General features: G+C 26.4%; 1 protein-coding gene across 1 annotated transcript in view; it reads right to left on the reverse strand.

Moving 5' to 3' along the window:
- The window catches only part of LOC100201150 (DNA-directed RNA polymerase, mitochondrial), a 75,682-nt gene that overhangs the window by 49,713 nt on the left and 7,680 nt on the right, over window positions 1–18,289 (reverse strand). The window contains exons 3-6 of the mRNA XM_065790927.1: window positions 15,017–15,271; window positions 6,765–6,972; window positions 547–696; window positions 211–413 (exon numbers count right to left, since the gene is read on the reverse strand). Coding sequence (XP_065646999.1) covers window positions 211–413; window positions 547–696; window positions 6,765–6,972; window positions 15,017–15,271 — 816 coding nt within the window. The remainder of the gene's footprint in view (window positions 1–210; window positions 414–546; window positions 697–6,764; window positions 6,973–15,016; window positions 15,272–18,289) is intronic.

An 18,289-nucleotide genomic window follows, 5' to 3' on the forward strand; every position in this document is an offset into this window, starting at 1 on the left:
ATATATATATATATATATTACATATATATATATATATATATATATATATATATATATATATATATATATATATATATATATATATATATATATATATATATATATATATATATATATATATATATATATATATATAATAAGAATCTCAAAAAACTTATAAGATTTCTTAATACTTTTAAAAATAGTAAAAAAAAATTATAAAAAGCAAACCTTCTCAACAACACCTGTCTTTTGCTTGTATTTAGAGCAAAATCTTTCAAATAATAATCTGCCAAGATGGCGACATAAAAAACTGACATCCATGCCATTAGGCTGAGCACAAAGTAACGGAAATATATCATCAAAAATAATGTCAGCCAGCTCTTCAGTTGTAAATATTTTTGTAAAAGTTACCAATCGATCATTTGCAAACGCTGTAAGAAATAAATAACTATTTTTAAATAGACAAATATTTAACTAATTTAAATACTGATGGTGAACATAATGATGATCGCCATAAGTAAAAAATAATTTGTCAAACTCAACAAAAAGTAAAGGGAAAATTACATTTTCTTCCTTTGGTGTTACTTGTATTATTCATTTCAAGAATAAAGTCTTTCTTCCATTGCTCAATGATTTGTTTATACCATTCAGCTCGTCTTATTGCTTTCTTGCTATGCAGCTTTGTTTTATCTACAGATTTAATTTTCACACTTCCTACAAACAAAAGAAATTAACAGCTAAAAAAATTTCAATTAAAAAAAATCATACAAATCAGTGAAAAATAACAATAAATTTGTAATAGTAGAATTCCTTAAAGAAATTCTGCAATTACAAATGTTTAACTAAAAATGATAATTAAACTCCTAAATAGAAAGTGACCGGGATCAGGTCAGGTTTGATAAAGTATAGCCGGGGCTAGGTTTGTGACTGGGGCTGCATAAACATTTATACATCCTAAAATGTATTTTTTTTATTCAAAGTAAATGTTATATTTTGTATATATATGCATATATAAACATCATCATGATGATTATGATGATCAACATGATTATCATAACCACCATTGCCATCATCATCATTATCATCATCATTATCATCATCATCATCATCATCTGATCATTTTCTCTTTTGGCAAATACTACACCATATAAATACTAAAGTTTATATAAATATGAAAGGATATTGCATGTCAGCATCTAAATAAATAGCAAACATATATTTTTATATCCATAATATGTTTGCATAAAGTGCATCTCGGAAGCTTTTATTCCTTCTGGACTAAAAGTTTGGAAGCTTTTATTTCTACTCTTCAATTTTAAGTAAAACCTCATTCTACTCCATATTTTTCATCATCTTGAGCAGTTGCTTTATTAATCATTTGTTTCATCTTTTTTACAAGAACATCTTTTTTAAGAACAAATATCCTTTTATTATTCCAAGAAGCCAATGTAAAAAGGTCCTGTCTGATGTTAAGCTCTGTTATTCTAAGTTAACTAAATCAAGCTACAAGATTCAGATGTATCAGATGTTGAGTTCTGGAGACTTTAGGTTAGTCTTAAAAATGTCATTAACTAAAGTAAGTCTAACATTTAATATTTAATTCATGGGTCTGATCTTTTTACTTCTTCCAGAGTTATTTGCAAAAAAACCTTACTCAAATTTGACTCTTGAACCTAATGGCCATAATCTTCCTGTTAGTTAAACAGATTAACTCATTGCTAAACATCCAAATCACTCTGGTTTACTATGCTAAAGTTAATTCTCAATTAAACACTTCTACAGTTTGTGCTCCAGAATAAATATCCATCATAGTCTTAAAAAAGCGTTTTCCAGAACTCTCATTAATTTTTGCTAAATTTTCAAAAAGCGCTAAATAAGCGGTTTTAATTTTTAAAAACTCTAGAAAACACTTTGACCTCTCCGACTATTCTATGATTAGTCTTCACTTTGTTATTAGTTTCTTTATATAAAGGTTTTCAGATTATTTAAAGGATTTCAGATTATTTCTTTTTAACTGCAGTATTAAAGTTATTCTTGAAGGCCTATTGTGCACTCTTCTTCATTTCAACTTTACAGGTACCGAAAGGTTATATCTTCTGTATTGTTTCTTAACTTTAATAACAATCTTTTTGAAAATTTTACATCTAAAGTAGCTCTATTTGCTGGCGACTCAACTTTATACTCTTGTCTTAACAAAATCTTCTTTTTTTTGATTGCTTAGAACAAGCAGCCGGTTTTTAATCTAATCTCTCTTCTGTAACAGCCTAAGGCTGCAGTGGCTTATGGATTTAAATTTTGGACTTATAATCCACAATTTTTGTTAGACAACAACTCATTTTTTGCAAAAAATATTGCAATAATGTTGGCATTCCTATATTAATGAATAACAACCCTGTTACTCTCAGACAAAGTCTAAAAGAACATTGTAAATGTAATTAGACCTGCTTTATCTGTCAAGCCACTTTCCCATTGTTGTAACGTTGCATTTCTACAAATACAACCATGGTCAATGTTTAAATGAACTATTATCTCTATTATGATAAATCCACACTCATTCTTGCTTGGCTTCTTATTCAACAAGTTGCATCATTTTATTGTATCTATCCTTTCATGCTTTAAAAACTTTTATTAATCCAGTTTTTTTCCTTGCACATCGAAAAAACCTTATATCTCTTAGCCATCTTCTTTTATATACAATCTACAACTTTTTAAGCCTTCAGTTAACCATTTCCTAGTATTCTTACTTATTCTCTATTTTAAAGTAACTCATAACTTAATAGTGGTTGCATGCAATCTATATGCCAGTATTTAATAAATAGTAAATTTAATCATAGAATTATAACATATAAAATATTATGAATTTTTTTCTAACCCATGATATCAACCCCTGCTAAATCCTAGAGTTTGCCGGGGTCGGGTAAGAAAAAAGTCTCATTTTTAGCCAGGGACAGGGCCCCGGTCACTTACTACTCCTAAATCTGAAAAATTCGTTTAGATATTTTATGCATATATGCTTCAATCGACCATCTTTCTAAATAATAATCATCACCACTTTTTAATATTAATAATAAATCTATTATAATAATAAATATTATAAGCAAACATAATATTATTGCACCTACATTAGGGTGCATCCAACGCCCCATACATTCAAAAATTGATCTGTCTCTATTCTTAAAACTTTCTATTGGTTCTCACAAGACACCCTGTTAAATTTTTTCAAAATTGAATGAGATTTAGTGGGGCTACCTCAAGTCTGAAACTTGCAACAAGACCCTAAACAGAAGGAAAAAAAGGTTTTCAAAAGTATGTCATGTTGGGTCTCAAAAGAAGCGAAACTTAATAAAGATTTCAAAAATAGTTATCATTTTTAAATTAAAAATACCTTGAAAAATTTTTTTGACAAAAACATGAAAAAAAAGGTTTTTTTTAATTTTTTGTTAAAAAATAATAATTTTTATGCAATAAAACTTAGAATAATAATTCTTGTGTAAAATTTTGTTATTTTTGAAATTTTAATAAATTTTTGCTTCTTTTGAGACCCAACATGTCATACTTTTGAAAAACTTTTTTTCCTTCTGTTTAGGGTCTTGTTGCAAGTTTCAGACTTGAGGTAGCCCCCCTAAATCTAATTCAATTTTGAAAAAATTTAACAGGGTGTCTTGTGAGAACCAATAGAAAGTTTTAAGAATAGGGACAGATCAATTTTTGAATGTGTGGGGCGTTGGATGCACCCTAACCTACATGCATTTTTTAAAGCAGCAAAAAATATCACTGATGACAAAAGATAATTTTTGTCTTAATGTGAGAATTAATGTTTTTAACTTTCTTTTAGCTTGTCGAGTTATACTAAACTTTGCCACAGTACCAAAAAAATATATAATATACCAAAATATATAAATTTTAAAATATGTATATTCAATATAAATATATATATATATATATATATATATATATATATATATATACATATGTAATATATATATATATATATATATATATATATATATATATATATATATATATATATATATATATATATATATATATATATATATAAATTTATATATATAGAGAGAGAGAGAGAGATTTTTTTCAGAACTATAAGGAGCTATTGGTTTTAAAAGCAACTCAAGTGGAAGAAATTTATTGCGGACCTATAAAGAGATTAGTTTTAAGCACTTTGTTTCTAAAATTTGTTAATTAAAAAGTAAAATTTAAATTTTAATAGAGTATATTTCATTTTAGTCGGTTGCTCATTTAAGAAGATTTGTTGGAAGTGAAAAACAACTTTTACCGCCTGAGCTCCTTACGGTAAGGGATATTTTATGAGATAAATTTTCTGAGAAAAACAAGTAATCAGAATAATATATGTTCTCGATAAACTAGTTACTGATATGACTTCATCTGAGTCTTTTTTCTGCCTGCTGATTCTATCAAGCATTAGATGGAAGCAGTGAAGGAAGAGCTATTGCTCTCAATAAATTAAAATTTTTTGATAAAACCTGAAATGATGGTTTTCTCCATAAGCTCACTTTATATGGTGTTTTTAAAATTATTGAATCTTTTTTCTTAAGCTTATTATTAAATTTGTCTATGACAAACAACACTCTCCTTCATTTCCAGTAACTTCTGGAAATAAAGTGTTGATGGAACTTTGTGATCTTCTACCACATAGTTCCAAACTTGGTTCTGTGATGTTCTTAATCTATATTAATGACCTTCCTGATAATCTTATTGCCAAGGTGGCTCTATATTCTTACTTCTGATTCCATTCTCTATCTTTATAGAGGTAGCTTCAGGAGTAACAATCTATTTTTTGGAATACTGTTTTTACACTTGGGCATTCTTAGAAGACTAACTTAACTATTAAGCTTTTGCATTTCTTTTTTCTAACATACTACCATGGTCGCTGCTCAAGCAAACTATCATCAATTGCTTCATCAACCAAAACTCTATCTTTACTATAACTGTTTCTTCTTGCTCAAATAACTTTTATTTATCTAGACTTTTTATTTATCTAGATTTTTATTTTCCTTAAACGTTATTACTTTGGAATTCTCTCATGTTTTCCTGAATCATGAATTGATACAATATCTGAATCATACAATTTCAATCAATTAAAAGCCTTCTTGCTTTTTAACTTTAATCTTTGTTTTATGTTAACTCTAACTTAATTAGTAGTTGCTTATAGTCTTGTTAGAAGTTAATGTTTAGAAGAAAAGAAAAGAAAAAGAGCAGCCATCTTACATGTGCCGTTATTAAAGATTTTATTAATACCCTCATGATTATTCCCCAATCCCATACCTAATCAGTTAAGAAATGATTACAGGAAATGCAAGACATGTCCTCACAGCATAACAAACAGAAACTTACATTAGAGCTCAATTCATTATCATGGAGTTGATGTCTGCTAATGTAATTCATTAGCAGAGAGTTGATATCTGCTAGTAGGAGCAGAGTTAAAAAAGGAGTTGATGTCTGTTAGTAGATAGTAGTAGTGGCAAAAAAAACCTGAATTCTAAATTATGGTTAAGGTGATTTTTTTTAATATATTTTTTTGTTGCATTAAAAAACACTTAGTTGTTACTTATATATTTTATATTATTATACATTTAGGAAGCATTTATTACAATAATAGTATTTAAATAAATATCATTGATCATCCAGATCATATTTTAAAAATCTGGAAAACTGTTTGGGTGAAATATTCAGAAAAAATCCGTGATATATTTTCCTCTTAATTTTGCTTTTAGCTTAATTGTTTATAAATTTTTTTCAAACTTATATGAGTGATGAGTGAAAAAGCTTGAAAAAGAAATATATTACAAAAATATATACCTAAACTTGTATGTATGAAAAACATTTTGGATATCCAGAAAAACTAAAAATTGAGAAAAGTATCTATAAAAAGATAACCCCTGAAATATATTTATTTAAATACTTTATTATTTCTAAAAACTTATTGTTGTCATATGATATTTTATTAATGCAAAAACAAAAATATGAGCCTTCTCCTAAAATTAATTTATTTAAAATTTTATGAAGATAAGTTTAAAAGGATAGTTTTTTACAAAGACTACTTTCAAAATTTTCTAATCAAATATTTATGTTGAGTATAAATTATAAAATTTTTAGGTTTTGCCATAAAAATCTAAGAAATTTTATAATTTATACTCTGTGTTTTTGCATTAATGAAATATCATATGACAACAATAAGTTTTTAGAAATAATAAAGTATTTAAATAAATATATTTCAGGGATTATCTTTTTCTGGATATTTTTCTCAATTTTTAGTTTTTGCGGATATCCAAAATGTTTTTCATACATACAAGTTTAGGTATATATATTATTGTATTAATAATAACCATAACCAATAACCATTACATAAGTTATTGAGGATGCCTGTATCGATACAGGTAATTTGGTATAGTAATTTGGTATAGGAGAAACATACAAAACTGATGACTTGATTTTTCTCCAATATTTTGAACAGAGCTAGCTATCAAGGCAGCAAATATATATACATATACAATACACACACACACACACACACACACACACACACACACACACACACACACACACACACACACATATATACACATATATATACATAAATGTATATATAAGTAATAAAGGAATAATATTTAGCAATAGTTGATAACACTTATGTTAGTAATAACTTAGTTATTAATAGTTTTTAAAATAACATTATTATTTGATAACTTAAATTATCATACAAATTAATTGAAAGGTATTTAAAAACCATAAAAATATACCACGTAATTCATTATTAATTTGTTCTTTTATCATATTGACAACATCAATATCTGTAGTTGGTTGAAAAACTGTTTCTTTTGAAAATCTAATATTTTCTTCAATACCGTCAAGATAACAATTGTCAACTTCATTAACTACTTTCAATATAGCAATTATTTGTGGCTTTGATAAACAAGTATTCTTGAAAAGATTATGCAAATGAAAACCCTAAAGAAATATTGTATGTGTATTGTTATACTCCACACATTTATTATAATTAAAATAAATATTCATAATAAAATTTTATAAAGTCTATCAATTATCACGTCAATTTCTGAACCAAACTCAAATGTGGAATAAATTTTCAGCATTTTAATATGTTATCTGAGCAACATTTATCAATGAATCTTGATATGTTCAGTGATAGCATTATGATATTGGGAAACCATGGACACTAGTTAAAAGAGGAAACAATTCTAATTAAAAAATAAGCAAAACAAAATTACTTTAAAAATAGAAAGGCAACTTATGTTGATAATGAGCCTGCACTGTATGATGGCAGTAACTGATGGCCAACTATTTGATGAGGATGATAAAATAGACAGCTCCAATAAAGACATGACAAATTGACATAAAAAATACAAGTCCAAGTTGAGGTGAAACATTTATGAGTTATTAAGAACTTTAGTTTTAAATAGTTTTAAGAAACGAGGATTTCTTACGCCACATCTAATAATCTAATTAATTTTTTAACAATAAAATGTGGCTATAAATACGAACTTCTTTCAAACTAAATTCAAAATTAATAACAGTAAAAATAATAAAATCAAAATTATTTATATTAATTGTTTAAGTTAGCAGTGTAATGTTATTAAGTTAATACTTCAAAACAATAATGAAAGGATAGAATTAAATAAGAGATTCTTCAAAATAAGATAAATAAGAAAAAGTGTTAAAATAAAGGTAATTTATAAATAAGAACTTAGGAAACCAAAATAGAATGTTAAACAAGTAGAAAGTAGAGTCTGACTTTGTGATACTAGTAGATACTACTTCCTAACACTTATTGACAAAAAAAAACAGTACAATATAGCAAAACTGAATAAAAACTGATAGTATATATAGTATAGCATATAAAAAACATTTTTACAAGCATGGTCACCACCAATTTGCAATCCTGAAACTACTCTTGAAAACATTATAACAAGCTTGCATAATTAAAATTGTTAATAACATACTTCAATTTGATAAACACAAAAACACATGTTCTCTCTCTCCCTCTCTCTTCATATGTGTGTGTGTGTGTGTGTGTGTTTTAGGTTTTTTGCTAGACACATAGCAAATACTAATTACATTATTAGTTGATTGATTTTTTTTAATATGAAAAAAAACTTTCTCATTAACAAGCAAGATCAATTATTCAAAAGTTTAAATATAAATTTATTTTTTAATTGACATTATTCTCTTGTTTTTTCAATATATTTTAAATACATTTTTTTATTTTTTATTTATTCTTTTTATTCAAAAACTCTTTATTTACATTTTTACTATTTATCTTAAGCTAGGAAAATTACAAAAATCATTAAATAATAAATAACAATAAATAATATACTTTATAATAAGTTATTAACATTTTTATATTAAAGGAATTAATATATTTTAGATAAACTAAACTTGCTGGTAAAGTATACCAAAAATAACAACAACAAAAAATTCAAAAATGAAACTTGCAATGAAATGTATTTTTTATGCTATATTTGGGTAAAATATAATACATAAGTTAATTTTTTTTTTTAATTTACAAATACAAAATTTACGTAAATTAATGTAAATTTTAAAAAAAAATTATTTTTGTATTTAAATACTTTTTCATATTTAAATACCTAGTATGCTAGATATTTAAATGTGCTGAGTAAATTTACTTGCTGTCTTTGTGCATTGAATAAATCTCTGTGCCCCTTAACTTTCTTATATTTGACCGAAATAGGCAAAACAAGTTTCTCATTTAAAAGCTATCACATCACCAAAGCCGTATGATTTTTTTTTTGCCACACCTTAATTCCCAATATTAAGAAAACACATAAAGGTATAAATTTTTTTGGCCAACACCATGATTTTATGTATACAGTATGTGATAAAATTGTCACCAAGTTTGAACAAAGAAATATTTTATATACTTTTTAATAGAAAAGCTGTGAAGAAAAATGAAATCTTAGTTTTAAGACTAAAAATATTCATTTTTTAAATTTTGAGGATATTGAATTTTTTTTATGAGAGCTAATGGTGACAATATTGTCATGAATGAAAGCAATATTGTCCACAGTCAATTACTCATACAACATAAATTAACAGTTGATCCAGCAAGAAGACCGAAAAGACATTGTTGGTTTCTTAATCTTCTTTGTGAAGTCTAAGGATGTTGATATAGTCATCTTTATCTGATGACTATATCAACATCCTTAAAGCCAGACATTTCAAGTCCTTTCGGAAATGAGGCAGAACTGTAGGTAACATGATGTTCATGAAAGACAATGATCCTAAGCACAAGGCTGTAAGACAATTAAATCTCTTCACAGAAGAAATTGAGTTGTTGACTGCCCATAACAAAGCCCTGACCATAACTCGCTCAAAAATTTATTGGAAATAGTTAAACAACAGATCCACAACTTTCCTACTCCACCTTAAAATAAGGATAAACTTTGGATATGTGTATAAGAGGTTTAATACTCAATTACACTAAATTAATAAAATGAAAATTGACAAATTAAAATGAGAAAATGACAAATTAAAGTGAAAATTGGCCAACTTAAATGCAAAGAGGTGTAGAATATCTGAACCAAACGCTTTATCACATAAATTTAATAATTTTTTTTTTAAAATAGATACTAAACTATTAAATAAGATCCCTATATGTTATGTGTGTTAATGACGGATCTATAAACTAAACTACAAATTAAAACTAGAACCCATATTGACAAAGTCACTATACTTTTTCCTTATTCTATTGTCAATTTTGACTAATTTACTTTTTGAAAAGACAAAATTGAGACAACTTTGCAAACTTTTTTGTTTGTTTATGCGACACAATGGTCGCAAAAAGTGACCAACGGAGCCGTCCAGTCACGTAGACCTGCAGATGTGAAAATAGAAGTAGATTGTAGATGATGTCATTGGGTGAGAATCATAAATGAATGTAAAGACTATTTTGTTGGAGGAATAAAATTTTAGGACTCAGGGATAGGGTGAACAATAACTCACGCTCTAGTCATCCTAAACAAATAATAAAACAATGGTCTATGAGTAAACAAGTCAATGTTGATCCGCTGGTTTATTAAAGGCAACCATGGCTAAAATTATTGCACCATACAAAAACAATAAAACAAGTAGATAACAAAATATCAAGTAAAACAATAAAAAATGTAAGCACGGGCAATATAAAAAGAAAAAATAATAACGTTACATTTTTAAGTGGTTATTAGCTATTAGTAAAAAATTGCATTTATTATCTCATCTGTTTATTTTCTCACTATTCTCTGCCTACTGATAGTATGTCAGTATTTTTTTTATCTCTGGCTAATTATTTTTTAATTTATCTGAGTCTGTTTTGTGTGATAGCTATTGTCTCGGGCTCTCCGAAACGTCATTGGTGATCGCAGTGTTTTGCTGAGGAGGGGGATCACCATTATCCACTACTTAATTCTGATTAATTATCATGACACCAACATTTTTTTACCTCTTACACCCACGTATTTTAGCACTTTGTGAGCTTTATATTATGAATTTGTTACATTAACGACATTTATATACTTTTATCTCACACAGGTGATTATCAGTTTTCAATTTATAATCTAGAGTTTAGACCATAAATAGTTAGACCATAAATAATTAGACCATAAATAGCACATTTATTAGCCTATTTTTTCTTTTTATATTGCCCGTGCTTACATTTTTTATCGTTTTACTTGATATTTTGTTATCTACTTGTTTTATTGTTTTTGTATGGTGCAATAATTTTAGCCATGGTTGCCTTTAATAAACCAGCGGATCAACATTGACTTGTTTACTCATAGAACATTGTTTAATTATTTGTTTAGGATGACTAGAGCATGAGTTATTGTTCACCCTATCCCTGAGTCCTAAAATTTTATTCCTCCAACAAAATAGTCTTTACATTCATTTATGATTCTCACCCAATGACATCATCTATAATCTACTTCTATTTTCACATCTGGAGGTCTACGTGACTGGACGGCTTCGTTGGTCATTTTTTTCTACCATTGTGTCGCATAAACAAACAATATAACATATATCACTTTTAATACAAACTCATTCTTTTTTAATTTTGTTGTATAGCACCTAACCATCCAAATGAGAAGATATCTCTTGAAAAACTATTGAATTACTTCACCACTACACATCACCACTTGCTTGCTTACACCTTCACCACTTGCTTACTTATACTTAACAAAAAGGCAAGTTGTATTTTAAATTTAAACATTTGAAATTTGAAATTTAAACATTTTAACTTATATTTAACACTTTAAAGCAAAACTAAATATGAATGAACAAAAGAACTTTTCTTTACTCTTTTAATGTTCTTCATTGTGATCATTATTCTTTTGTAAATAATTTAAACTTGTTACCAAAGGCTTTTATTGAAAAGCCTGGAGTGTTTGCAAATCACCCTATTAAACGCATATCTGGCCACTTGTCTTCAGTTTGACATAAAAAATGCTATAAAAATCAAACAAACATTCCAAGAGTTGAGTAAAAGATACATAGATTTATGGAAATTAATCTGTGAAAATAATCTCACACAAGAAAATAAAAAGAATTCAAAAACTATATTCTGAAGTCTTTTTTTCAGCAAATTTATTTACTACTAATAAAGAATCTCATACTCATAACTTTAAAGAGTTATAAGTTTATGAGTTGTAAAAAGCTTATTGCACTATGTGTGGTTGGGGGGAGGGGGGAATTTTCCATTTTCTAGTCACACCTGGAAGTCGTCCAAGTATTTATCTAAGTATATTAGTATTATATATGTCAAGCACTCGCTGCTTGAGAATCTTTGAAAAAAATGTATTTTGTTCTGATGAAACATGATGATCCGATAAACATGATGATCCGATAAAAACATGATGATCTGATGAAACTTCTGCTGAACAACTAGTTATTCAACAATTTCTTCTTTTAAACTTCTTTTAAGTCGTTGAGTAAAAGAACAGTTTATCCGATGTTAGTTCAATGCTTCAAACATCTTCTATCTGACTTTGAATGTGTAAAGGAAGCCACCGTATTTTTATAATTTTTTTAAATATAACAACAGCAACAAATTTTTTGACAGAAAGCATCAATATTTATGAACATATTTCATTTATGTATATATTTATGTGCCTGTATGCCCAAGTACAACACGATGGACAGCTCACCAAAAAGTTTGCTTGATTTTTTTTGGCAACTATAACAACCTTTTGCTTTCTCAATGTACAATTTAAAAGAAGCAGAACCCATTGCCCTGTTTATGCAAACCTTATATAAAGATAAAAATAATTCCAATTCTAATATTGTTAGACTTTTTCCGCTACTGATTCTCTTGTACATTCGTTCCATCATTCCAAGAAAAAAAGAAATATGTTAAAATACAGAGTTGAGTTTAAATACAAATATAAATGTATCTGTAAGAATATACTTTACATAAAGAAATAAGAAAAATTTCCTTTTGCACCTACATTTTGTACCTACATTTGTACATTTCTACATCAAGTAGTTTGCGCAAGCAAAAAATCTTTTAAAAAACTTTGAAACAAATATTTGGTCACAATTTTTAAGTTCATTTAAAATCAAACTGACAAAAGCCATTGAACAAATAAAGTTATAGAAATGTTGGTTTTTGATTCTTGCAATTTTTTTTTAAAGATGGCTAATCTAATTGGTTGGGACAAAATGGAGTTGTTTCAAAGCACACTCTTAAGCCTCTTTTGATGATAGCAACTGAAAGTTGCTTAATAAGGATTCGAAGACAAGGTTCTTGAAAGTTTTATTGAGAAGTTAAAAAATGAAACCTTTACGCCAAATTTATATTTTAATTAATTAGAATTTAAATATGATGTTAGAATTTTTTTAACTCTCAGTGTCTCTAATTAGTTAAAAAAGAAAAAAGGAAAAAAGGAAAAAAAAAAAGACATATCTTATACATGAATTTATAAAATTGTAATTTTTTTAAACTTTAATATATGATTTATTATTGACTTTTTCAACTAGGAAAAGTTTATAAAAAATATTAAATCAAATAAAATTATTAAACTTTATTATTTGCACAACGTTAAAGAATATATTTAATTGTTTTTATTTATAACATTATAGATTATATTTAAGATTGCATTTTTGTAAATAGATAAAGATACAGCAAAAGACAGTTAAGTTTGAGAAATTTAGTTGTTTCTCAAATCAAAGACAAAAAAAGTTTTATCAAAAAAAAAAGAAACTAAACAATGCTATAAAACTGTAGAGGCCATAGCCACTGATCCCAGCAGTGCTAAGGACCATAAAAAAGGGAGAAGGAAAAGACAACATTAATAAAAATTACTTACTTTGTAAAAATGCTGTTTTTGTTTTTATTTTCAATATTTTTCATTATGTTTTAAAAACTCATTACTATTAATCATAAAAGAATTAGTTGAATTTAAACTATAAGATCCTCAAAATGAACAAAACAATTAAAATTGAAAAAAGAAGTTGAGCTTAAAACAACTTTATCAGATGTTCAAAAAATATATTTGCACTTTTTGTTTTGAAATATGGTGTATTAAAGGAGGTAAAACCATTTTGTGATTACAAAATTTTAGTATGGTTGAATAAAATGAAAATTGTCCATAACACAAAAACATTTCAAAATAGCAAAGAAGAGTAGATTTTGGAATGACAATAGCAGATGTTTTATAAATAAATACAGAATGACAATAGTAGATGTTTTTAAATAAATGCAGAATGACAATAGCAGATGTTTTTTAAATAAATACATAAAGAAATTCTTTATAGCTAACTTTTAAGGATATTATACCATTATAAGTCAATGTTTATAGATTGGAACAAATAGGTGTTTAGCTGCACTACATTTGCTTTTGGTGAATAGTACAAGTGAAAAACATAGCACTTCCTATGGTAGGTATAACTATGGATGGTACAAGTATTCAAACTCAGGAGTGACCAGATTTTTTATAATAAAGGCAAAAAAAAATGAAGAAAATATTTGGACATGCAAAAAAAATTCATTTCTAATAAAGATAGGTTACAAGCAAATTACCTTTATAATCATTTTTATCAAAGCAAAGTAATAGGACTGGTGAACTTAAAACTAGTTATTATGTATGGGTTGATTTTTGAGGTAGATGGAAGTATCAGATTACAAAGATGGTTTTTAGTCTGAGTTGACCTGTAGTTTTTATCTGGTTCATTTTTGAAAATACTTTTTCACAAATCTAGAGTAAGTCATATTTGCAAATAAATCTAAGTGCTATGTTATTGAGTTCTGGAACATCATTATTTAAGATGAATTTCTAGAATGTTTTCAGGTCTGAAATAAAACTGCCACCACTCAAGTTATAAGAATTAGTTTCACGAACAACATCTAGTGTAAATGGACAACATCTCGTGTAAATGGACAACATCTCATGTAAGTGGACAACATCTCATGTAAGTGGACAACATCTTGTGTCAATCGATTTGGTTTGTGGAATTTTTGGTTCTTCAATAAAGATTTACACATTTCTTTACTAACAACATTACATTAAAGTAAAGATAGGTAAGTGCAACCACACAAATATCTAACAACAAGCTAGAGTATAAAAAGGTAGTATCTATGCAGAGACATTACCTGCTTTGTTATCTGTTTGTTAGAAGAAAGATTACTGTAATTTTTAACATTATCAAAAAAATGTTTTTAGTTAATTTTTTTTTTGCCATTTTTTATTTATATCTCCATTTTTTTAGAAAAAATGTAGTACCTAATTAAGGGTACAAAAACAAAAAAAAGTAAAATATTCAAAGAATCTAAAAAAAAGTGATTTTTATTCATGCAGTTACTATATTTTACAATTTTTTTTACAACATAATTTAAAACACAATTTAATAATTTATATTTTATAATACCATTTATAACACAATTTAATAATTTATATTTTATAATACCGTTAATAACACAATTAAGTAATTTATAATAATTTGTAAAAAAAACAAAAACAACAACATTAAAACAAGCGAAATAAAACACCTTTTCCAGCATATCTTTGATAATTTCTTTAGTTTTCTTTTTATCACCCATGTTACTGCAAGCAACTAACAACCCTGCATAAGTTTGATAGTTTGGCAATAGACCATCACTTTTAATATTTTGTAACAAAACTTTAATATTTTTCCACCCATCCCTGTGGACAGCCCATCCATGTATTATCTTATTGTAGCCTTCAATATCAAATTTATGACCATGTCGACGGTGATAGTTAAATAAGTTAAAAGCTTGAGCAATCTTTAAAATAAATTAAAACATACAACAATAACATACTACTAATATGATTTTGTATTAACTATATACAATATAATTTTATAGTGCCTTATAATAATGTCTTAAATTTAATTAAATATTGAACTTAATGTGTATTTAGATTTTGAACCTAATGTGTGTATATATATATATATATTGAACCTAATGTGTATTTAAATTACAAATGAATTAAACTAAGTGATTATTAACTTATAACTGATGATAACTTTTTGTTTTACATTTTTTTAATATTTTGACTTTTGAGTATTATTATAGATAATTAATTTAAAGTCTTTAAACATGTTTCGTCTGCACATGGTATATTTTTTCATATACATAAAAAAACTTATTTTTTTCCCCTCAAAAAACAATTTCAACTTTTTCAGTAAGCATTTTTTTCATTGTTTAGTGCAAAATTGATAAATGATTGAGGTAAATGTACCAGTAATTGACCTCTTAAGGGTTTGTCCATAAATTATGCAATGCTAAATTTATTTAAAGAACAGAAGTAGGAGATCTTATGATTTTTTATGCGGCAATTTTCATTAAACTTAATACGCTACTTTCATTTTTGATTTAACTTAACGATCTGCAAGGAAAAACTTTTGATTTTTTTTGTTTTGTTTATTAGTGAAATTTAGCATTATGTAATTTATGAACGATCTCTAAAAAAAAAAATTCCACATGATATCTTTAAGATTGTTTGCAAATTATCTAGTCTCAATAGTTCAAACAACTTATTGTGTTTTTGTTTTTTTAAGCATGACCTTATGTTTGTAATTGACCCTTTAAAATATATTTTTCAGTATTTGACCATCCTATGCTTTAGTAGTTGACCATATGTTTGATAAGAGAAAATTGAAAGCAATTATAATACTTTTTTTTAATTTCAGTGAATATAACATATAGCAAAGATATATTGAATATTTTTGAAGACAATACAAATACAACAATTTAATAATTTCTGATATAAAGTATGACCCACATCAAGAACATAAGTTTGAACAGCAGATTTTTATTTGTATTTGTTCCTTTATATGTACAAGCCCATCTTCCCGAATGCCTGAACATGCATTTCAACATTTCATCTTTATCTTGCACTTTTTTCCCTGAAAAGTAATCCTGACATACTCTTCAATTACTAAGTCAACCTTTTCCAGCGTAATTTTATCTTCATCTGAAGAATCTTTATACCAGTTAGAATCTTCACCATTGCTAAGCTCAAGAATTGAAAATTGATGAGTCTGACGCTTCATATTTTTTGCTTACTTTTCTTTTTCCTTTTTTCTCGCTCGTTCTCTCTTGTTTTCTCCTCTTTCTTTCCATTTCAGTTGCTCTTGTTAAAAAAAAATATGAAAAAAGGTAGTCTAATACATCATAAAAACATGAAACATGCATATTATGACAAGAGTAATGACAGGGCGGTCACTCTGTCAATTACTAAATTTTTGAAATTATCTAATCCATTATTTGAACTAGGGCTGCCAATTTGAACTTTGTTTTAAAAGTTCCAACTCGAACACTTTCGAACTATTGAGGAAAAAATTTCAAACTTTTTCGAACTTTTTAATAGTTTTTTTTTATTTAAAATTGAAAGCAAAAGTACAAAACTGTTAATTTATTTATAAGAGACTTTTTATTTGTTTTTAAAAAGTAAATGCAAGGTATCATCCTGCAACCAGTTTCTTTTTGTATGTGAAAACAATCCAAGGCTAGAGTGCCTTTTCACGAGATCATACCATTTGAAAATCATATTTTAATAAAATATTTTCAGTTTTTTAGCTTTCAGAATCAATTTTTTGATATAATTTCTAATATCATTACAGGCCTTGTTAAGAAGCGCTACGCAGCTCGCATTTTGCTTGCGAAAAGGCGATTTGCCTACGCGTTCAGCAGTTTTGCGCTACGCAAAAACTTATATCTTTTAGAATATTTAAATTATCTTTTGATTGTCGTTAACGTGACGTTTATTCAGAAGAAATAAAGTCGTAAGTATTTAACCGCAATTGTAATCTAATAGATTTTTTGTTAAAGAAACAGTTTGTTAAATAATTTTTTTGTTGTTGTTAAAATTAGTTAAAAAAATTAGGCGTTTTAAGTTTTATCTTAAGGAATTAAATATATAAATTTCTTTTAAATATAAAATTTATTTTTAGTCATAATAGTTTAAAAAATGCACAACTTATTTTGATGTAAATATTTTATTAATAAGATATTTTGTTTATTGTTAATTCAATAACGTAATGTTTTAATGACGTTCGTTTAATTTATAAAAATAAATTATGATTACGAATATGTTATCGGTAACTGATAAACAAAAAAAAAAAACTCTTTCTTGTTTAAAAACATTAAAATGAGTTCATATATTAAATAAGAAAAAATTTATTAACAGTTAATAAAATAACCAAAAACCAAAATCATAAGAAAATAAACATAAAAATCATAAGAAAATAAACAAACATTATTTTACGTTTCATGAAAAAAATATTTTTTTCAAAGTAAAATTTAGTTCATATTTGAAAAAAATAATAAAAATAATTTTTTATATAAGAACTTAGATTTTATTTGTAACTTTTGTTTTAGTGAGAAAAAAACAAACTGTTTGTATGATTTTTAACGCGTTAATAAAATAACTTTAATTACAATGCGGTACTTGAAAAGACGCGAGTGACGCAATATAACTTCTAACGATGCAAAATATATTTGATGAGTTGAGTAACTTAGAAATGCGTTACGCGTTTATGCTACGCAGCGAAATCTCGTAACAAGGCCTGTCATTACCATTTTTAGCTTTTTTATTAACACCAAGTCTACCTACCTCTCTAAGCTGGAATAATCTTTGAATAAGATTAACTTGCAAAATTATCTATATTATTTCCTTTTAATTTGTTCTTAAACTGATTACCTTGATTTAAAACAACTGGGTTTAACAAATATATCATTTTTATGTACTAAATTATTATTTTAATAATTTAATTTTTATTGATGTTATTACATTTGAGA

This window comes from Hydra vulgaris, chromosome 02 (genome assembly GCF_038396675.1).
Source record: "Hydra vulgaris chromosome 02, alternate assembly HydraT2T_AEP".
In the NCBI taxonomy this organism is placed as follows: Eukaryota; Metazoa; Cnidaria; class Hydrozoa; order Anthoathecata; family Hydridae; genus Hydra; species Hydra vulgaris.